The sequence below is a fragment of the Ctenopharyngodon idella genome, chromosome 20, assembly GCF_019924925.1.
Source record: "Ctenopharyngodon idella isolate HZGC_01 chromosome 20, HZGC01, whole genome shotgun sequence".
Taxonomy (NCBI): domain Eukaryota; kingdom Metazoa; phylum Chordata; class Actinopteri; order Cypriniformes; family Xenocyprididae; genus Ctenopharyngodon; species Ctenopharyngodon idella.
Genome location: NC_067239.1, coordinates 2,147,856 through 2,170,693, shown reverse-complemented (window position 1 = coordinate 2,170,693; position 22,838 = coordinate 2,147,856). Strand labels below are relative to the sequence as shown.

General features: G+C 37.9%; 3 protein-coding genes and 1 long non-coding RNA gene across 6 annotated transcripts in view; 2 read left to right on the top strand and 2 right to left on the bottom strand.

Moving 5' to 3' along the window:
• The window catches only part of mtmr9 (myotubularin related protein 9), a 25,448-nt gene extending 12,060 nt beyond the window's left edge, over nt 1-13,388 (top strand). For both annotated transcript variants that reach the window (XM_051874566.1, XM_051874567.1), the window contains exons 9-11: nt 3,380-3,600; nt 4,639-4,790; nt 11,838-13,388. In XM_051874566.1, the coding sequence (XP_051730526.1) occupies nt 3,380-3,600; nt 4,639-4,790; nt 11,838-12,001 (537 nt within the window). In that variant the 3' untranslated portion in view covers nt 12,002-13,388. The remainder of the gene's footprint in view (nt 1-3,379; nt 3,601-4,638; nt 4,791-11,837) is intronic.
• LOC127502056 (uncharacterized) lies at nt 5,330-11,826 on the bottom strand. Its single transcript, XM_051874568.1, has 2 exons — nt 10,150-11,826; nt 5,330-10,098 (listed from the first exon to the last, which is right to left on the bottom strand). The coding sequence occupies exon 1, from the start codon at nt 11,682-11,684 to the stop codon at nt 10,212-10,214; it is 1,473 nt and encodes a 490-aa protein (XP_051730528.1). The 5' UTR covers nt 11,685-11,826; the 3' UTR covers nt 5,330-10,098; nt 10,150-10,211.
• Nucleotides 13,136-17,597, bottom strand: LOC127502058 (uncharacterized). The gene is made up of 2 exons (XR_007926774.1): nt 17,425-17,597; nt 13,136-14,345 (listed from the first exon to the last, which is right to left on the bottom strand). It is a non-coding gene; the product is annotated as an uncharacterized LOC127502058 (long non-coding RNA).
• tdh (L-threonine dehydrogenase) lies at nt 16,143-22,838 on the top strand. Of its 2 annotated transcripts, none has more exons than XM_051874569.1 (9): nt 16,143-16,409; nt 18,197-18,396; nt 18,572-18,614; nt 18,727-18,797; nt 19,240-19,389; nt 19,701-19,873; nt 19,984-20,074; nt 21,406-21,675; nt 21,761-22,838. In XM_051874569.1, exons 2-9 carry the CDS (start codon nt 18,207-18,209, stop codon nt 21,898-21,900), a joined length of 1,128 nt encoding a protein of 375 aa, XP_051730529.1. In that variant the 5' UTR covers nt 16,143-16,409; nt 18,197-18,206; the 3' UTR covers nt 21,901-22,838. The 2 variants fall into 2 exon arrangements, with proteins under 2 accessions (XP_051730529.1, XP_051730530.1); XM_051874570.1 differs by lacking the exon at nt 16,143-16,409 and adding an exon at nt 17,699-17,718.

The window sequence follows — 22,838 nt, the reverse complement described above, 5'->3', positions numbered from 1 at the left end:
GGAATGCTACTGTAATGGAAATCACAACATGGGCTCAGGAATACTTCCAGAAAACATTGTCAGTGAACACAATCCACTGTGCCATTCGCCGTTGCCGGCTAAAGCTCTATAGGTAAAAAAAGAAGCCATATCTAAACATGATCCAGAAGCGCAGGCATTTTCTCTGGGCCAAGGCTCATTTAAAATGGACTGTGGCAAAGTGGAAAACTGTTCTGTGGTCAGACGAATCAAAATTTGAAGTTCTTTTTGGAAAACTGGGACGCCATGTCATCCGGACTAAAGAGGACAAGGACAACCCAAGTTGTTATCAGCGCTCAGTTCAGAAGCCTGCATCTCTGATGGTATGGGGTTGCATGAGTGCGTGTGGCATGGGCAGCTTACACGTCTAGAACAATATATGCTCCCATCCAGACGTCGTCTCTTTCAGGGAAGACCTTGCATTTTCCAACATGACAATGCCAGACCACATACTGCATCAATTACAACATCATGGCTGCGTAGAAGAAGGATCCGGGTACTGAAATGGCCAGCCTGCAGTCCAGATCTTTCACCCATAGAAAACATTTGGCGCATCATAAAGAGGAAGATGCGACAAAGAAGACCTAAGACAGTTGAGCAACTAGAAGCCTGTATTAGACAAGAATGGGACAACATTCCTATTCCTAAACTTGAGCAACTTGTCTCCTCAGTCCCCAGACGTTTGCAGACTGTTATAAAAAGAAGAGGGGATGCCACACAGTGGTAAACATGGCCTTGTCCCAACTTTTTTGAGATGTGTTGATGCCATGAAATTTAAAATCAACTTATTTTTCCCTTAAAATGATACATTTTCTCAGTTTAAACATTTGATATGTCATCTATGTTGTATTCTGAATAAAATATTGAAATTTGAAACTTCCACATCATTGCATTCCTTTTTTATTCACAATTTGTACAGTGTCCCAACTTTTTTGGAATCCGGTTTGTATTTATGATAGCAGTAACATTAAAGGCACTATTGTTGGAAGAGCCCATTAATGTAAGATAATTACTATGTTTGGACAAGTAAATGTGTGTGTTCTTCACACCTTGTACAAGTTAACATTTTTTTTACTTTTGTTTATTATAATTTTGGTAACACTTTAGTATGGGGAACAATTATTACTTTTAGCTGCATATTGGCTGTTTATTAGTACTTATAAAGCACATATACCACATATAATACCACTAACAACTACCTTACTTACTATTAATAAGCAGTAAATTAGGAGTTTATTGAGGCAAAAGTCGTAATTAATAGTTAATGTGTTCCCTATACTAAAGTGTTACCATAACTTTACATTTTTTAATTTTAAATTCTGCTATAAAATAGTAAGCAATTAGTTGTTTTTAGGTTTAGAATGTAATATTTCTATTTTAACCCTTTTTTGCTTATAATTTACATAAACTACATAGATACATTCACTGTATTTGTTTCCATTGGCTTTATATCACATATTGTTTGGAGGACAGCACTGGGCAGGATGTGGAATAACCAGGCTTGGGAGGGTTACTTTAAAAATGTATTCCATTACAGTTACAAATTACTTCATAAAAAAGTATTCAGTAACGTAATCCAAGTACCACAATATAAAAGTAATTTTATATAATCTGATTACTTTTGTATTACTTCAAGGTCACATAGGCCTATATAAAGAAAGAAAGAACTAGATAAATTGCATTTTTAAATTTAATTTAAATTATTTCTTCTCAATTTCTGCAAGTTTTTAAATGTTACACATTCCATACTTTTGAATGGGTCTCAACAATAAAAATCTTTTAAAAATCTGATAAATTATCTATTGCAATATTATTATCATTGTTGTTGTTGTTTAGAGCTTAAAAATATAAAAGTGACATCAGATCATAAACAAACTGAACAAGCTGAGATCAGACATTTCTGTTCATATTTGTTCTGCTTTAATTTTAATGTTTAGCATTTTGGTTACTTTTAAAACCTATTAAAACTAAGCAATCATGTCTTGGGAATAAGCAGCCCTGAAAATAAATAAATATATATATATATATATATATATATATATATATATATATATATATATATATATATATATATTATATATATATATATGTAAAGGATTATATGACATCTAGTGGCTACAGTATGGTATTACAGATTATTTTTTAGTCCTTTGATAAAGAAAGTGTTTTCGTAGCTGGAAGGCGGAGTTTGCACTGTACAACCATGTTGTTTGCATTTTTTTTCTTTGAAAACAAAATATCAGCGAAATTTCCATGAATTGAAAGCATTTATGCCCGCAGGAAGTTTCAACTAGCAGCAATTATCTGCATCTGAGGAGACTGTAGACGGGTGTTATTTGCGCATGCACCAGCGGGTGGCTCACGTGAGTCATCACTGGCAACAGAACCAGGAAATACTGTATAATCAAGCAGCGCTTAATATGTGTTATTATGGCAAAATAATGATTTATTTAGTTTTAAATGAAAACACTGTAATTCCCCCTTTTTTCAAAATGTAACTGTAATCTGATTACTACGTTTTTTGACGTAACTGTAACAAATTTCAATTACTGGATTTTTGTATCCTGATTACGTAACGCCGTTACATGTGTTCCGTTACTCCCCAACCCACTGTTTAAAATAATGGATTAAAATTAAATTTTAATGTATAATAATTTTAAGACTTTTCACCCAATTAATCGACAGATTAATCAGTTATCAGCAGCCCTATAAAATAATGAACTACTACTAAAAAAACAATTGATAATCTAATAATCAAAACTCTAATCATGAGCTGAAAACAAAGCTAACTAGTAATTTCAAAGTTTTTTGTCTTCCCTTGCCATCTTTCCAAATTATAAAATTATATATTATGAAATGCTCTTAACATGCTGATTAATAATGTTAAATGTATGGAAAAAACAAAACGTCTAAAGGTGCCACGCGTTAACTTGTCACAATTTCAAAACTGTTTTAGTTATGACAGCTAAAAATAATTGTATTTGCTGCATTCTTGTTTTCTGCAGCGTTTTAGCAAAAGTATCTATTTTACTGCTTACCCTGTTTCTGCTCCTGTTGTTAAAATAACCGTGTCATAATGCGGCACTTCACATCTTTAGCAGGAGAGAAAAGCAACACTCACGGAGCGGAAAGGCTTGAATGAAGCGCATTTGGCTTTAGATGAAAATATTAGAGGATGTAGCGCTGAAAGATCATTACCATAAACGACCCTGAGCGCTTGTGATGTGAACCGCTCTGTTGTTTTGACTCACTTTAAACTGTAGAAATGGTAAAATAGCGTAATTATTTCCTGTGGTCCGGATGGAACCAAGTCGGAGTCCATAACTGTAATAACCTATGACCCTGTGACCTTTACCTCCAGGCCGGTCACCCATTCCAGCAGCGCTGTGCACAGTCTGCATACTCAAACGGGAAGCCCCGAAGTGAAGCGCCTGTGTTCCTGCTCTTCCTGGACTGTGTGTGGCAGATCCTGCGGCAGTTCCCCTGCTCTTTCCAGTTCAGTGAGAACTTCCTGATCATGCTCTTTGAGCACGCCTATGCCTCACAGTTCGGCACTTTCCTTGGAAACAGAGTGGCTGAAAGGTTAGTATTCGCCTCCTTTTACAGTTTCTCACAGAGTTTCATTTCCTCTATTACATCACGTACAACCTTCTCGTAAAAACAGTTTTTCTACAATCCTAGATACATCATCCCTAATTTCTAACTAGCCAACTCAGGCCCTGTCCCAAACGCCACACTCATTTTATCATTTTGAAGTTATAACCCAACAGCCTGTGCGGTCAGTGTGGATTCGTCAGAGGTGGCATTCAGGATAGGGCTGTATTTTTGCACTTGACGTTTGCATGTAACACGTTTAAGTTGGCATGTTGTAATTCTATCCATATGGAAAGACACGTTCAGGAGCAGAGGTCATGACCCCCTTCCGTCAACACTCCTACGTCAGCAGAGGTCAACTTGTAGCTGGTCGTGACCCTTTTGTGTTTGTTCCTTATTCTGAGCAGGATGTTTTAGTAAATGTGTTGTGTAATGTTTTTCCACTTATTGCTCAAATGTGCATCACATTTCAAAATGTCCAGATTTAGTAAAGTCATTTACTGACAATGGATGGTGTGAAGTGTGTGTAATGTGATAAATCTGACCTTTAGACTCGAGAGGACTACTTTCATTTTGATTTAACATTTAACATTGAACACACTTAAAATAAAGGTTCTTTATTGGCATCTAGAAGATTTAACATCCATGGAACCTTTCCATTCCACAAAAGATTCTTTAATGAAAAAAGATTCTAAAGTGATTCTAAAGTGTTCTTTACACTAAGAACAAAATGGTTCTTTTCACTGAAAGGTTCTTTAGGGAACTGAAAATGCTGCTTTTGTTGCATTGCTTCAATTTATTTTTAAGAGTGTCGCTTGTGATATGAGTACTGACTACTAGCTCAAAATGTTTATGAATGTTAGGGTTAAGCTTGAAGAGCAGAATTGGTGAAAGGCTTTTTGTTTGCTTATAGTGAGATAACGGATGGCAACGGCTGGATGTGTCTGGCTCCTCATAACATAAACTTTACTGTAAAGTTTGGGTGTAGATGTAAACTTAGTACTTAGTTTCTGTGTAATGTTTCAGGGTGAAGCTGCAGCTGTCTCAGAAGACCGTGTCTCTGTGGTCGTGGGTGAACCGTCCTCAGGAGCTGGAGCGATTCCTGAACCCGCTGTATGAGCCCAATAACCTGGTCATCTGGCCGTCTGTGGCACCTCAGAGCCTGCTGCTGTGGGAGGGTGAGTGGTGTGTGTGTGTGTGTGTGTGTGTGTGTGTGTGTGTGTGTGTGTGTGTGTGTGTGTGTGTGTGAATTCCAGCCCCCATAGTATATGAATGTAAAGCTGTGAACATTATATCATGACAGTGATATTAAACAGCATGTGTTTATCCAGTTAACCTGTAGGGGGCAGTCATGTGTTGTTTGGTGCTTACAGTTGTGAGTTGCTTAAAGGGTTGGTTCACCCAAAAATGAAAATTCTGTCATTAATTACTCACCCTCATGTCGTTCCACACTCGTAAGACCTTTGTTCATCTTCAGAACACAAATTAAGATATTTTTGATAAAATCCGATGGCTCAGTGAGGCCTGCATCACCAGCAATAACACTCCCTTTTTCAATGCCCAGAAAGCTACTAAAAACATTTTTAAAACAGTTCATGTGACTACAGTGGTTCAACCTTAATATTATAAAGCGACGAGAATACTTTTTGTGTGCCAAAAATAACAAAATAACGACTTTATTCAACAATATCTAGGCGATTTCAAAATACTGCTTCATGAAGCTTCAAAGCTTTACGAATCATTTGTTTTCGAATCAGTGGTTCGGAGCGTGTATCAAACTGCCAAAGTCACGTGAACTATTGAAGTTTCAAAACACTTATGACGTAACGAAGCCTCGTTTACTGAAATCATGTGATTTTGGCGCTCTGAACCACTGATTCGAAACAAATGATTCGTAGCTTCATTTAAAGCTTCATGAAGCAGTTTTTTGAAATCGCCCTTAACTAGATTTTGTGGAATAAAGTCGCTATTTTGTTATTTTTGGCACACAAAAAGTATTCTCGTCGCTTTATAATATTAAGGTTGAAACACTGTAGTCACATGAACTGTTTTAAATATGTCTTTAGTAGCTTTCTGGACATTGAAAAAGGTAGTGTTATCATTGGCAATGTAGGCCTCACTGAGCCATTGGATTTGATCAAAAATATCTTAATTTGTGTTCTGAAGATTAACGAAGGTCTTACGGGTGTGGAACGACATGAGGGTGAGTAATTAATGACAGAATTTTCATTTTTGGGTGAACTAACCCTTTAATCTCTTAAGACTCAGGAAAAAATGTTTTTTGAATTTAGTATTTTTTCATGTCATTACATTGTTTAGAGCATAAGAAACAAATGATGAAAAATGAAATTGAAAAATGATATTTTATTCATATGTTATGCTATGTCCTCTGTAGTGGACACCAGGACTCAGTAGTTTAAAAAATAAAATGTCATGAAATGACATGGATGGGCAAAAACAATGGAATTTTTTTTCATTCACCAATCAACTTTTAGGTTTCAGGATTTTTTTTTTAACCAAACTTTGTTTAAAGATGATTCTCAACTATGTTATGAAAGATATAATGGAATTAATTGATATACCATTTTACTTTATGCAATATGCATGTAAAATGGCCATACATGGTAGGGATGCACTGATATGAAATTTTTGGCCGATACCGATAACCGATAATTCTTTATATTTGAAAACCAATAACCAATATATTGGCCGATTAAATCTAAATCTAAATTTTTATATAATTTTTGAGAGCCTGATTACAAAAACAAAAGTTTCACCATTAAAAGCCATGTCCCAAGTACACAATTATAATGTTCTCATTATAATTTTATGTATCTTATATGACAGACTTGCGCTGTACATGTTGTGCTTAACTGTATTTTCCTTTTTGAAGTGATTTCAATCATATGTGAACAGTGCACATCTGAAGTGTCTCAGCTGAAGGAAATAATCCTTTATTTACCGGCTTTAATATATCGGCCAAATTTTCTAATTGGGCCGATAACGATAAGATTAAGAATTAACATATATCGGCTGATAGCAATATGGTGGGGCGACATATCATGCATCTGTAATACATGGGTTTTCCCATTCAATACAATGTATATATGTGACCCTGGACCACAAAACCAGTCATGAGTCACACGGGTATATTTGTAGCAATAGCCAACGATACATTGTATGGGTCAAAATTATCGATTTTTCTTTTATGTCAAAAATCATTAGGATATTAAGTAAAGATCATGTTCCATGAAGATATTTTGTAAATTCCCTACTGTAAATATATCAAAAAATTATTTTTGTGAGTGGCTAAGGATGATTTTATCAATATTTTCTTTTTTTCTTTTTCTTTTTTTTTTTTTTTTTTGCACCCCCAGATTCCAGATATTCAAATAGTTGTATCTCGGCCAAATATTGTCCTATCCTAACAATCTCAATTTCAAAAAATTGACCCTTATGACTGGTTTTGTGGTCCAGGGTCACGTATAACCTGTATCTAATTTGTGCATTAATGTGTTCTTGGAGCAACATGTAATGAAAAAAGAAGTGTAATAATGGGAGTAATAGTTGGCAACATTTTCATAATATCTAATATTTCAAGAAATATACGTAATTTCTTTCCCTATCTTCCAAAATGCCTGATAAACATGCTGTAAGTCCTGGTGTCCTGTGGACATGTATGAAATCAATGCCCTGTTTTGTAACAGAACGTCATATTTTGATTTGAAACCCCATAATATTTTCCTGAGATGTTGATTTATAACAAACCATTTGAAAATTAATCCAATTTAATGATAATTATAAAATATTATCATATTTCCATGAGAGTGGTCAATTTGATCACTAAATTAATGTCAGTCATTTTTAAAGACCAAGGAGGAGTTGTTGTCCTGGTGAAACCTCCAAACATTTGGTATCTCTGAAAAGCCCTGAATGCTGGACCTAAAACTGTGACATGTATGATTTTTAGAGAAATTCACTGAAATATAATGTTCACTGCAGAGGACGGGAGGTTAAAGAACATGTGAACTGAGAGATCTGTGTGTGTGTGTGTGTGTGTGTGTGTGAAATGACCACAACAGTACGTCACCATTCTTCCATGACATGCTGTAGATGAACCTATAGATATCTTATGCGTTAGTGATGCTCCAAAAACATGTTTAACAAACTTTCCATCTGAATTATAATAATTTTCCTGGTGTAATGAAAATAAAAGCCATCTAGCCACTATAGGCTAATTGTTATTTAAAACTATGAACAATGTTATTAAAAAAAAAGTAAATAATTTAAATAAAATTTAAATGTAAATAATATTAATTAATTAAAATGTATTATTTAAATGATTTATATTTTAATATAATTTTAAATTAATTATTTAAATAAAAAAATGCACCTGTTGTCTGCTGTAAAGTTGTGTTAAGGCAAAGATGGTGGTTTTCTAGACACAGATTAGACAAAGATAAAAGGAACAAAATTTCCCAGTTTATTTTGAATTAAATGATCCATTTAGCTCTGTTGAAATTATTACTTTCAGGAAAACTCGCCCGTCTTGTCATGTTTAAGCATTAAAGAAGCAACTCTGATACTTCAGCTTCAGCTTGTTTTAAACCTTTCAGCGGATGCGTATTAACGTCACGTGGAATTCACAAGTGTGACAATGACTCAACCCGATGACCTCTGTGCCATTCATTTTTTTAGTCCTCACCTCTGGAACCTGTCATGCCTCTATTTTAAAGGTGCAGTGAAAGCGACTCTTTCAGGAAAAGCAGCCAAGCAGACACGGAGTTTAATGCCATGGGGGTTCACTTTCAGTCACATGAGCAGTTCTCAAACAACTCACAGATATGTTTAGACCTTACATATACACTACCAGTCGACGTTTGGAGATACCTACTCATTCTTTGTTAATAGTATTTTCCACATTTTAGAATAATGGTCATCTAAACTATGAAGTTTTTCACCAAAAGAGCTAGTTTAAACAAAGATGGGATCCATTTAGCAGTAATTGAAAGTATTGGGGACAGTGTGCCCAAAGAATTTAAGCATCAATGTTCTTTGAGAAACATTAATCTAATGTTAATTTCACAGTTGGGTGGGTATTGACAAGTGCGCGCTGCTGCTGACATACTATCAGCTGTACGTGTGCTCCGAAACATGGGTGTGGCGACAAACATTCCAGTCATACTGTATATTTGAGGTTTCCTTATGTATAACCTTGAGGCTTTCAAAAAGCTCATTTACTTGTCAGATTTTTTTTGCGAAAAAGAAGTGCGCTTAATTGTATTCCATGTGGACTTAAAAAAAAAAAACATACAGATATACCGAAGTCCTACTTAGGTGGGTCAAAAAGCACTAGAATACATTTTATTTAATTAAAAAAAACATGTGATTACGTGCTCGTAAACATTACATTCAGTTTGCTTGTAAAATAATATTCTTTTAAAGGATATTATTTCCTGAATAGTATTTTTTTATTTTTTATTTTAAAGAATGCTAGAGTTTACTTTTTTCAAAAGGGTAAAGCAAAAATGTTTTCGAAATGTCATGTAAATTCTTTAGTCTGACTGAAATTGTTCTCATTTTTATTTAACAGACCTATATAACGTGATTGCAGCTTGTCTTCGTCCAGCATGTGTATGTATGTTAATCTGCAGTTGGCCTCTGTGTTATGCGATTGCTCAAGACAGGAGTGTGTATTGTGCAATGTGTATTTAATCCTTTAATATTTGATTATGCAGATGAAGACTGCTGCTCAACTACCCAAAAAAACCCCACTGTAGCTTAATTATAACCGCACATGTAAACATACACTGAGACAATAGGTGCAGTTGATTATGCTTAATGCCTGTGATGGAGACGTGTTGGTTTACATGTTTTTTTCAGCTTGTGGCATTTCTTCCAAGGCATTATATTTGAAGTGTGACTTAAATTAAAATTTTTACTCTTTCTCTGTGTTACCTGGCCCGAGAAATTCACGTTTATTTGACTGCTCCAGGGCTTTCGTGAAAACTACAGACTGTACTTCCACATTTTTGTATCCCCACCCATGGACAGTCGGACCAACAAAGGGATATTAACAATAGTTATTGTAAGAGTGGGATTATCACTGAAAATTGTATTGTACTATGTCTACTTAAACAGCATTATGGGGAAAAAAATGGAACACCATGGCAGCAGCCTTCTTACCTAACAGCGTTTTGCTCCCTGTTCCTTAAATGGATAATTCACCCAAAAATGAACCTCATGTCGTTCCAAACCCATAAGACTTTCATTCATATTTGGAACACGAAGATCTTTTTGATGAAATCTGAGAGATTTCTGTTCCTCCATTGACATCTATCTTCTTACTGAAGCTCAAACGTGCTGCATAACACGAGAATGAACCTCATTGGTTCTTGCTGAAGCTCAAACGTGCTGCGTAACACAAGAATGAACCTCATTGGTTCTTGCTGAAGCTCAAACGTGCTGCGTAACACGAGAATGAACCTCATTGGTTCTTACTGAAGCTCAAACGTGCTGCGTAACACGAGAATGAACCTCATTGGTTCTTGCTGAAGCTCAAACGTGCTGCGTAACACAAGAATGAACCTCATTGGTTCTTACTGAAGCTCAAACGTGCTGCGTAACACGAGAATGAACCTCATTGGTTCTTGCTGAAGCTCAAACGTGCTGCGTAACACGAGAATGAACCTCACTGGTTCTTGCTGAAGCTCAAAAGTGCTGCGTAACACGAGAATGAACCTCATTGGTTCTTGCTGAAGCTCAATCGTGCTGCGTAACACGAGAATGAACCTCATTGGTTCTTGCTGAAGCTCAAACGTGCTGCGTAACACGAGAATGAACCTCACTGGTTCTTGCTGAAGCTCAAACGTGCTGCGTAACACGAGAATGAATCTTATTGGTTCTTGTTGAAGCTCAAACGTGCTGCGTAACACGAGAATGAACCTCATTGGTTCTTGATGAAGCTCAAACGTGCTGCGTAACACGAGAATGAATCTCATTGGTTCTTGCTGAAGCTCAAACGTACTGCGTAACACGAGAATGAATCTCATTGGTTCTTGCTGAAGCTCAAAAGTGCTGCGTAACACGAGAATAAACCTCATTGGTTCTTGCTGAAGCTCAAAAGTGCTGCGTAACACGAGAATAAACCTCATTGGTTCTTGCTGAAGCTCAAACGTGCTGCGTAACACGAGAATGAACCTCATTGGTTCTTGCTGAAGCTCAAACGTGCTGCGTAACACGAGAATGAATCTTATTGGTTCTTGTTGAAGCTCAAACGTGCTGCGTAACACGAGAATGAACCTCATTGGTTCTTGATGAAGCTCAAACGTGCTGCGTAACACGAGAATGAATCTCATTGGTTCTTGCTGAAGCTCAAACGTGCTGCGTAACACGAGAATGAACCTCATTGGTTCTTGATGAAGCTCAAACGTGCTGCGTAACACGAGAATGAATCTCATTGGTTCTTGCTGAAGCTCAAACGTACTGCGTAACACGAGAATGAACCTCATTGGTTCTTGCTGAAGCTCAAACGTACTGCGTAACACGAGAATGAACGTCATTGGTTCTTGCTGAAGCTCAAACGTGCTGCGTAACACGAAAATGAATCTCATTGGTTCTTGAGGAAGCTCAAACATGCTGCGTAACACGAGAATGAACGTCATTGGTTCTTGCTGAAGCTCAAACGTGCTGCGTAACACGAGAATGAACGTCATTGGTTCTTGAGGAAGCTCAAACATGCTGCGTAACACGAGAATGAACGTCATTGGTTCTTGCTGAAGCTCAAACGTGCTGCGTAACACGAGAATGAATCTCATTGGTTCTTGAGGAAGCTCAAACATGCTGCGTAACACGAGAATGAACGTCATTGGTTCTTGCTGAAGCTCAAACATGCTGCGTAACACGAGAATGAACGTCATTGGTTCTTGCTGAAGCTCAAACGTGCTGCGTAACACGAGAATGAATCTCATTGGTTCTTGCTGAAGCTCAAACATGCTGCGTAACACGAGAATGGACCTCATTGGTTCTTGAGGAAGCTCAAACATGCTGCGTAACACGAGAATGAATCTCATTGGTTCTTTCGCAAGCTCAAACGTGCTGCATAAAACAATCACACAAAAGTTTATTGATCAGTGACCCAAAATTTTATCATCACATATCCGGCACACTGTGACAAGATTTACTTTCAGTATTTACATTCCCATTGTGTATTCTTTTCTCTACAGGAATATTCCTTCGCTGGAATCGCTCCACAAAGTGTTTGGATGAGGCCTATCAGGAGATGGTCCATATTATAGAGTACAACAAGGAGCTGCAGAACAAAGTGAACAGTCTGCGGAGACAGCTGGCCCAGCTCGAGACGGAGGACAGCCCGCTGCAGACACCGTAGGACATCAACAGAATGAAGTCCCACGCACATGTATCTACACTCCTCTCTCTTTCCTTATGATTCAATGCTCAACTTTATGCACATTAACATATTTCATTGGTCTCCAGTGGATTCTACTCTATGGCCACTAGATCTGTTGCTCTATCATTGTAGTTTTCTTCCTCAAACACTATGCCGCACTCGTCCTTATTATTGCTTGTTAAATGTAAACACTTTGAACTGATTATCTGGTTATTATATATATATATATATATATATACACACACATGTCATTTCATCAGATATTGTAAATTGGGTGCTGTGGTTTACACATTCTCAAAGAAAAGGGACTGCTAATGTGCCATTTTTCATTTTTAGTCATTTGTCACAAAGTGCAATAGACAATACAGCTATAAAACAGCTGTTTTGAAAGGGAACAAATTAGAGACTGACTATGAGATGCTGGAAATATAATCTCAATATAACACCGGTGGTTTACATAGTCTTACATGATCCATAACTCTGGCCACATGAATAAGAGATTGCCAAAAGTGGCACTATTTGCTTTACAAATGTAAGATCTTCTGTGCACGGGTAATATTTATATAGACTAATAATATTTAGTATTTTGTTTAAAAAGACAAATTTGTTTTCGATATATTGTGAATGAAAATAGTGTCATAAATCTCCATCTACAACCTCTAGAACTCTTTGTTACATAAAGTCTTTTTTTCTTTTGTGAAGATGAAGATCTTTATTAGGCTACACAAAGTCGTTGTTTAGGAACATCTAAAAATAAAGCCCACTGGGATTATTACAATTTCCGTTCTGAAAAAAGCATTTCATTTTCCTCCAGTTCTCCATGAATGACATGATCATGTTCTTCTGGAGGTGCTTGCTGCAAAAACCATCATTTCACATCTCAGTAAATCAAGATATACACTCATTGTGCCATTAAGGTTTTTAGAACCATTTGTTTCATAAATATGTGAATATTTAAATCTACTGTCACAACTAAAGGTCATTTTAATGTTCCAGTGGGTTTTTATCATCAAATAGACTGCATCATTTATGAATGTGTTTTAGTTTAAGGAAGGTTTTGATACTGAGTATAGACAGTCTGTCATTATTGTTTTGGGTTTTTATACATGTGCACAAGTTAATCATTTTTTATTAATTCATTCTGGCACTTCAGTAGCATCAACTGACATGCATCATTAAGATTTGTATAATTGTCTTATAAGCGTATGTACATTGTCATGCCTTGCTTTACAAAATGTAATATGATCAAATGTTTAACTGAAGTATGTTATGTTCTGTGGGCATTAAAAGATGTTTAATGTACAGCCTTCATATTTAAACTGACATCTATAAGAGTCAGTTACAATAAATGGTAATAAAATATGAATTACCAGTAGTCGGTTTGACTTAGTGTCTTATCAGTGTAACATGATAATGACCGATAAGGTCTAATTACTGGTGGTACATGTGCTACAGAGAAAAAAGTGAATAACACTGATCTTCTCTTCATCACAGCACCAGTTAGTGGGTGGATATATTAGGCAGCAAGTGAACATTTTATCCTCAAAGTTAGACGCAGGAAAAATGTAAGGATTTGAGCGAGTTTGACAAGGGCCAAATTGTGATGGCTAGATGACTGGGTCAGAGCATCTCCAGAACTGCAGCTCTTGTGGGGTGTTCCCGGTCTGCAGTGGTCAGTATCTATCAAAAGTGCTCCAAGGAAGGAACAGTGGCGAACCGGCGACAGGGTCATTGGCGGCCGAGGCTCATTGATGCACATGGGGAGCGAAGGCTGGCCCTGTGTGGTCCGATCCAACAGACGAGCTACTGTAGCTCAAATTGCTCAAGAAGTGTGTGTGCGTCTCTAACCACATGGCACCAGGATGCACTATGGGAAGAAGGCAAGCCGGCGGAGGCAGTGTGATGCTTTGGGCAATGTTCTGCTGGGAAACCTTGGGTCCTGCCATCCATGTGGATGTTACTTTGACACGTACCACCTACCTAAGCATTGTTGCAGACCATGTACACCCTTTCATGGAAACGGTATTCCCTGGTGCCTCTTTCAGCAGGATAATGCTCCTGCCACAAAGCAAAAATGGTTCAGGAATAGTTTGAGGAACACAACAACGAGTTTGAGGTGTTGACTTGGCCTCCAAATTCCCCAGATCTCAATCCAATGGAGCATCTGTGGGATGTGCTGAACAAACAAGTCCAATCCATGGAGGCTCCACATCGCAACTTACAGGACTTAAAGGATCTGCTGCTAACATCTTGGTGCAGATACCACAGCACACCTTCAGGGGTCTAGTGGAGTCCATGCCTCGACGGGTCAGGGTGGTTTTGACTGCAAAAGAGGGACCGCCACAATATTAGGAAGGTGGTCATAATGTTATGCCTGATTGGTGTATATGATATATCTTAGAGTTTGTCATTTTTGTCACAAGTAATAGGGTTAACAGCAACACAGTTTTACATTGCATATGTTTATGCTGCATATACAAACGCTGGCTGTGCACCATATCTCTCATCACATAAACATGTGTGTGCTTTCCCTGCTCTTTATCAGGAGCATAGCAGTATTTCCTGGGGGACGGGCCTAATACAGCTATACGTGTACTTGAGTTTCAAATGCCCCTTATAGAGGACCTCTTGAGCTGTGACGATGATCAGTGTCAATGTCTGGAAATGTTTAATTTTGTAAAAACAATGTCTAATAAACACATTAGGCTCACATAGACGTAGCAGTCCTGAAGTAACCCCTCGGGCAAACACCTAAAAGTGTGTCACTTTGAGTTACTCATTCACCATGTTGTTCTATCGAAGATGCTTTTTAACCTTGTGGAAAGAGGAGGATTTGTCCTTCTTTTGCTCCATGACCTGCACACAACACATCTGTCCTAATATTGATCTCTTAAATCGAGAAGCCTCATAAATACACCTGGAGTGATGCAATTGAGATTTTAATAGATTTTCAGGGTAAAGAATTGATTGATTTGAGAGGAAATGGCCTCGAAGCATAATCAGAAGCTTAATCATATTGATGGTGTGTGGCTGACCATAACCTGTAATAGATCTGACTTGTCGTCCAAGCAATAAAAAAGGCTGATTTATACTGGTAACGTTCCTCTATTATTTTTGTTCACCACTATCGCTCAGGTTTAATTTTTTTCTAAAGATGCCAAAACAAACTTTTTGGGGGTCTTCACAGATTAATAATAATAATTATACTATGAAAGTCAACGGCGACATTCTTCAAAATATCTTCTTTTGTGTTCAGCAGAAGAAATAAATTCATACAGGTTTGGAATGGTGAGTAAATGTTGACAGAATTGTCATTTTTGGGTGAACTATCCCTTTAATTTTTTTAACTTCCCCTCCCTCTTGCAGCAACATCTCTGATGATGTGTTTACTGGCTCGAGGGCGGTACAATCTGTCTCACATGACATCACAGCAGTAGCACAACCATCCAATCAATCCTGATGGACAAAATCAAGTCCCGCCCTACATTTTCTTGCTCGAGAAGCCGAAGCCCAATATAATTGGGAACTATATTGGAAGCAAAAAACATATCTGACATAATACGCTAGCAGGCTAATCGGGTAGATGTATGCTATGCTAGTACATAAGCTAACTAAAAAACAGAACGAGAAATGCTTGATTTCACAACCTATAGCTTCAGTTATATACTAGTATATGAACCATGTGATTTAAAAGACATTAATGGTCATTATAACGCATTTTAAACTATATAAATCATAACGCGATTTTGCAGGAATTATAATCAGGCGCTAAAAATACTACCTATTAAAACCATTGAACCAATGGGATCACTCGGGTCCTAAAGGAGACCCGATTCCTGGAGGGCGACTCTACGTCACATATACGTCACAAAAGACTACCGCAACTTGTGTTTCATGCCGACTTTAAAATTCTTACTAAATTTAGTGAAAGGAAATTCTCATTGGGTCATTGTTTGTAAGTGTGGTCCTCCATTTCAGATTACAAAATATATTACAAGAAATGCAAAATTTTCTCTCCCATTCTTTCTGTCTCTCACTTTCCACCCCCCATCTCATAATCAAAGGTCCCGTTGACTGCACTGGTCGTGAGAGGGTGGGTGAGCATGTGCAACCCTGAAGAGACCCCTCAGTCGTCATGTTTCAGTTCTGCAGACGTCAGGATGGCGTGGCCAGGGCCTCACCTCCAGCGCTGGCCAATCAGAGCGCAGCCGGCTTCTCTTGAAAGCCTCTTGCGCTGCGGGTATAAAACCTCCACGGCGGGCTGATGCAATACTGGAAGATACTGAAAGGAGCATCAGTGACGGAAAACCAGATAAAGAAAGCTGCTCACGTCGACCTGAAAAACACGTTTTTTGGCCAAATCTCTGATTCTTATTCTAGTCAATAGGTGAGTGAATTCATTTACTGAAATCGATAGAATATTTATATATTTTTTTGCAATTAAAACCTTATCTAAACGTTAGCTTCCTATGGTCTTGACTAGAAAGATAAAATGCATTATAGTTAATTGTTTATTTTACACTCTCTGTTGAATCGCTTTTATCGTTCAATCCAATTGTCTTAAGCAAATATTTGATATGTGATTGTAGGCCTATAATGAAGCTAAAGAGGTGATTGTCCTTTATGTCCCTTCCTCATTTTGTCACTTTGCCGAAAGAGCAAGACTTCCCTTTAGTGTTACGATAGTATTCACAAAATTCATGTGAAACAAAGAGTATATAAATCATGATAATGTTGAGGCCGTTATTTTAAGATGTTCATTCATAGGATGTCGTCGTCGTGAGCACGCCAGTTTGCTCACGTTCCTCACAGAACCGCTAGTCTGCAAGCAGAAATAACGAATGTACACCACTTCGGTCGCCTTACCGCTATAAAGGCTACTTTTAACCCTGGGTTAGATAACTTGTCATTTTTAAACACTGCTTTAGACTACCTGGCCGAAATGAAGTGCCAAAGCAGCGAGTTGTTTAGCAACAGATAACCTATCATGAACTTCATCAGTGCTAGTCTCTTTAAATATTCGTCCGCGTTCACGCGCAATTTAGTCTCCGTTTCCGAGTAAAATGGATAAAAATGTCGCAGACTGGTTAAGTGGGTTATAAAGAGACCGTATTATTTTGTCTGTATGATATGTGAATATTTAAAGTGGGAACATTTGGGAACAGATTTATTATTAATAACGGTCCGCGCGTGCTCGTCGCGTGCTGCATTAGTCTAATAAGCAAATAAGAATTTAATACGGGAGTTACAATCTCGAAACACGTCTACAAAGGATTAATTACTAACCCAGGATAAAGTATGAACAAATCAACCGGGATTATGTCCATGGTGTAACTTAACACTATGGAAAAGCCTTTTATAACCAGTCGAAACTGATCTAAATTCCCAGAAGACTGACTGACCTTTCCGTTCAAGATCAAACCGGCTGATAACGGCTCTAGTTGTGCGCAATGGTATTGTTCAGCAAAAACAGTGGACACGAACAGAACAGTCCGCACAGACTTGGCACAATGAAGTCTTTAGAGGTCGGGACGGGTTGAAGGATGAGCTCGGCATCTTGCCACCGTGCTCGGCGTGGTGCCCGTGCAGCGCTCGCGCACAGTTCTCGCGTTCTGATTGGCTGGCGACGAAGGCGGGGTCGAATAAATACGCTCAAATTACATCCTTCGTTCCTTTCGTGCCTTTACATTTGCAAGGTAGGTTCGACGATGACAACCTGAAAATTTAATTGTTTATTGGATGAATTTAAACGAAAGATGAACATTGAGGCGCATTACACTAGATTTAATTCATTCAAGTTTGTTTAGATTTCGCGTATGTAAATTGGCTGTACTGAGCCTCATGTGATTTAAGTTTGATGTAAGAAACATATGTTCGATATTTGACTCGAAATATTAATCTAAGTATGGCACAAGCCTTTATATATAGATGTCCGGTATCTACCAAACCTGTATGACTTACTTCTATGGAACAAAAAAGAAGTTGGGCAGAATGACAATGTTAGTTACCTTTCACTTCCATTGTGTTGCTTTGTAAGTGAACGGTGACTAAGGCTGACATCATTGTCCCACAGAAGAAAGAAAGTCATACAGGTTTGGAAGGACGTGATGGTGAGTAAATGATGACAGTTCAAATTTTTGAATGAACTGTTCTCAACACCTGTTGTTTTTGCAGGTAACTGAGTATGCCAGTCGTCAGAGCCCTTAGTAAGGTGGCAAAGCAGGCCCTGCTGGCCCCTGCGTGTGGATGTCAGCCTCTGACGGTGGCGATACGCAACATCAGCTTTTCCCCGCGTCAGGTCACCTCTGGATCTGATGCCAGCTTTCATTCTGTGTCCTTCTCTGAGACGGACCACCCCAAAGTTCTCATCACAGGTATGAAAATGACTGGATTAATGCATTTTTTTGCTTAAAAAGTAGGCACTTGTGTAATTCTCACGTGTCGATCACCATGTTTTAGCACGTTTTTTAAGAAGGGTGGTTCCTGACTTCCCTGCTGTGTTTTTTGCAGAATATTTGATCATTCATTTTCTCTCTCTCTCTATGTCAGGTGGCCTCGGGCAACTAGGGGTTGGGCTTGCTAAACTCTTAAGGTATGTACGTTACAGTACATGAAAAATCTTTGTTGCATTTACAGATGCAGTTGTAAGTGTAAAACTTAAGAAAAAAACCTATTGAAAAAGAACAATTGTTCCTGTTTCATAGGAAGCGATTTGGAAAAAACAATGTGATCCTCTCAGATATTAGGAAACCACCAAGCAACGTCTTTCACAGCGGTACGTCTTTTGTTCACCTCAAATGAAAGCTTATGATTTCTTAATATATAACTTATTCTTTATAGGTGACTCTAGTGGGTTTGTTATATTATCATTACATTACATAAACCATATCCATTTAAAGCAGATGTTGGCCAAATGTAGTTTGGAGAGTTAGTGTTAGGGATAATTTATCATTTCCATATGTTAAGTTAATTTAGATCAGTAAAGAAATGCTAATTATGTCAATTGTGTATTCTGTAAAAGCTCTTATAATTAGTAGCTTAGAAAACTGATTTGGATTACTAGAACAGGTGAATTCCTAGCATTTATTTTAGTAGTTTAACCTCATTTTTTTTCCCCTTATCAGCCAGTTAAACTTTATTATACAATAATCAAGGCAAAGAGCTTTGACAGATCATGCTGACATGTCGATTAACTTTTCTCAACCACTTCCACACAGGACCTTTTATCTACTCTGACATTCTGGACTACAAGAACTTGCGAGAGATCGTAGTAAATAACAGGATCACCTGGTTAGTGCATTACAGTGCTCTTTTAAGTGCCGTCGGGGAATCGAATGTGGCACTGGCACGAGCAGTCAACATCACAGGTAAGACTTTAGAAAGCCTGAACACAGTGCAGTGCCTTACCATGTTTTGTTAGCGGTTTGATTTAGACAACACAATTAGATTTAACATTCTTTATACTTCTCATAATAATCTACTTCATTTTTTTTCACACCAAAGTACTTTAATGGATGTTTTTAAACTGGAAAATGTGTAGAATTTCTTTCAAATATCAAAGATATATATATATATTAGTGTTTTTATTTATTCTCAACTGCTTTGATCTTACTATTAAAATTGCTCAACTTTTTACTTTTGAGCAGAAAATGTAAATATTTTTTTTTTTTCTCTGTAGGACTACACAACATCCTAGACATTGCAGCAGAACACGGGCTTCGGCTCTTTGTGCCCAGCACCATTGGTGCCTTTGGACCGACTTCACCTCGAAACCCCACACCTGACCTCTGTGTGCAGAGACCACGCACCATTTATGGCGTCTCTAAAGTCCATGCGGAGCTTATGGGGGAGGTAAGACACGGGTCTCCATTATTTCATTAAATATGAAAAGCATTTCACCTATTTTCTGGGCTTTATGTCACCCAGAATGTTAATCTTTACCCATAATTCTTTTTCTGTAGTATTACCACCACCGCTATGGCCTTGACTTCCGCTGTCTGCGGTATCCCGGCATCATCTCTGCAGACTCGCAGCCCGGCGGTGGCACGACAGGTACGGTGAACTCTTCTCCATCTGTTTTTTGCCACATGACCAACCTAGTAAAAAAAAAAAACCTTTACCAAAATCTAATTAATACATTTATTTCATACTAAGTATACTTCAAACCCTGACACTTAAGACTCACTGATATAAAATTATAATTAAACTTTATTTGGAGTATTTCTTTATTGCACAATGCACATTTCTTAATATTATGCCTAAAGTGTTTTAATATCACTATTAATAAAGATTTTATGATCTGGGCAGGGCCTAAAATGAACCCTCGCCAAGCGGCAAATGCGAGTATATGAAATGGTGTCACTCGGCAGTTGGCCAATAACATTTTTATGAATTCTAACAATGCATGAGCGTGACGCTTGGGACAGTTGACGGGCCAGCGTTGCACTGTCAAGAAAGTTTAAGCCTTGACCATTTAAATATTCAAGCACAAGAAGATGCAAAAGGGAGCTAATTTCGTTACCCACGCGCTGCATGGAAAGTTTTTTGTGCGCAAACATACGAAGCACGCACACAGAAAGCACCTTCTCAAACAGCATGCGAATACTAAACTGAGCTCTCTTTCACACCTTCTTGCCTTTTGATTTTAATGTTAATCAAACAACAAAGGACAAAGACAAAATCACTCACTGCTCTTGACTGAATAACTTTTGTAACTTTAATAAGGATGTTTAATTTATACAGTGAAGACTGTTTACATTTGTTTACTTTATTAAATTGTACCTGAAATCTACTGTCAGACCAACCTGAAAAACATGAAAAGCACCGTTTATTTCATTTGTATCTTTGTTATATTGCATTTATTTGTGCTTTTGCTTGTAATTTGATTTGATTCTTATTTTATTACTGTCTGTTTACTTTTCTTTAATAATGTTTTAAGTTTATATTAGTTGGAACTGGAATAGAGAATTGTGAATTTTCACTGGTGTCATTACTGCCTGTTTTTGCAAAAACAGTTTCATGGCCAGTAAAAAAAATATTTAATGGCCATTTTCACCAGCCATTGGCAGCTGTGGCAAAACCTTAGTTTTAGGTCCAGCACATGACCTTGCTCACGTACGTAAATGAAGTTATGCAACTTGGCACATGCTCAGAATGGGGTGCTGTTCACTTTGAGTATTTTTAGATATACTGATAGCCTGCACCAATGCCAGCCGTCTGTTTGAACCACACCTCCCTAACTGCCTAAAGTCACATGTGAAAACCTGAAAAGTACTTTAACAGCTGTTACTGTTTTACTGTTACAGCTAGATAAGCGTCAGTCGAGACCGCTGGCCAAAAAACAGCAGTGTGTCATGAAAGTCTGTTTCTTTTGGCTTTTTCAGACTATGCTGTGCAGATTTTCCACGACGCCGTCAAGACCGGCAAATTTGAGTGCAACTTGAAGCCAGATACGCGGCTGCCCATGATGTACATTGATGACTGTTTGCGGGCCACGCTGGAGGTGATGGAGGCGCCGGCGGAAACGCTCAGTATGCGCACCTACAACATCAATGCCATGAGCTTCACTCCAGAGGAACTTGCAAATGAAGTCCAGAAACAGCTGCCTGACCTTCAGGTCACGTATGAGATCGACTCTGTACGACAGGCTATAGGTATGAGCCTCACAACCATCAGCAAACATTTGGTGTAAATAAATGGTGCAAAATATTGAGTGTGATCTTGTTTTCGTCTACGTAGCTGACAGCTGGCCCATGAACTTTGATGACTCCAACGCCCGCAATGACTGGGGCTGGAAGCACGACTACGATCTGCCGGAGTTAGTCCAGACGATGCTCAACTTCATCGGCTCAGACTCCTGCATCGCTCAGGCCAACTGAGTCTGCTCATGGACAATGGAAATATGTACATATTACAAAGATTTATAGTGATGCAGAAGAGAGATCCATGGTCTGTAAATAGTCATATTCCTGTTCTCTTTTGTGTCATCTGTATGGACTAGCACAGGCTATGTATGTATAACTGCAGATTATACAAAGAGGTCTGGTCTCTTTTCTAGTCAGGGTTGAAAACCGCACAGGTATTTTGAAAGGTAAATGTTGGAAAAGGAGAAAAGGAATTGGTTTAAACCCGACGTGATCCGCTTGTGCTTTGCATTTAGTGAGATAGGATCATTATGTCTCCAGGAAAAATAAACCAAACAGATATAAAAATCCAAAAATGAATGTCGCAGCTCCTAAAACTTGCCTTCCCAAATTCTGCTCTCTTTCTGAGTTTCTTTTCTCTCTTTTTTTTTTTTTTCTTTTTCTTTTTCTATTTAAGATAAATAATTGTACTGTACCTTTACAGAAGAAGATAATATATGAGGGAAAAGGCCGTGTTCACACTAATGGGAATAAAAGTAATAGGAATAGTTCCAGCAGCTGCAGCCCATTCTAAAATAAACACACAAAAGATTGTGTGGTTTGAACAGGGTGGGACTCAAATGCAGGTCCTCAGGGAAAGTGGGGGTCGTCATGATAAATGACGTTATCATATCCCTCTTGGTTGCTTTCCCTCTCTTGTGCACTATCTATTTATTCAGACTGCTCACAAATAAATTGCAAGTTTCGCACTTGCTCCACACTTTTTGTTAAATGCAATTTCTCTCATATCTTGCATTTTCCCATTAATGTTTTCCCACAGGGAATATATTATCCCATATGAAGGGGAGAGTGGGAAACAAATTTAAATTATTATTTTTTAGTCAAGCTTTGCATCCACACGTTTTGTTCTTATGATCACTAAACTTGTGTCAATAAAGCTTTTTTATCTTTAA

What these genes read in the sequence shown, in the direction of transcription:
- LOC127502056 (XM_051874568.1), bottom strand. Translation starts at nt 11,684, where the DNA reads ATGAGATTCATTCTCGTGTTACGCAGCATGTTTGAGCTTCCTCAAGAA.
- tdh (XM_051874569.1), top strand. Translation starts at nt 18,207, where the DNA reads ATGCCAGTCGTCAGAGCCCTTAGTAAGGTGGCAAAGCAGGCCCTGCTG. An exon ending in ACGAGCAGTCAACATCACAG is followed by an intron (nt 19,390 to 19,700) that starts GTAAGACTTTAG and finishes TTTTCTCTGTAG; the next exon opens with GACTACACAACATCCTAGAC. An exon ending in GCCCGGCGGTGGCACGACAG is followed by an intron (nt 20,075 to 21,405) that starts GTACGGTGAACT and finishes TGGCTTTTTCAG; the next exon opens with ACTATGCTGTGCAGATTTTC.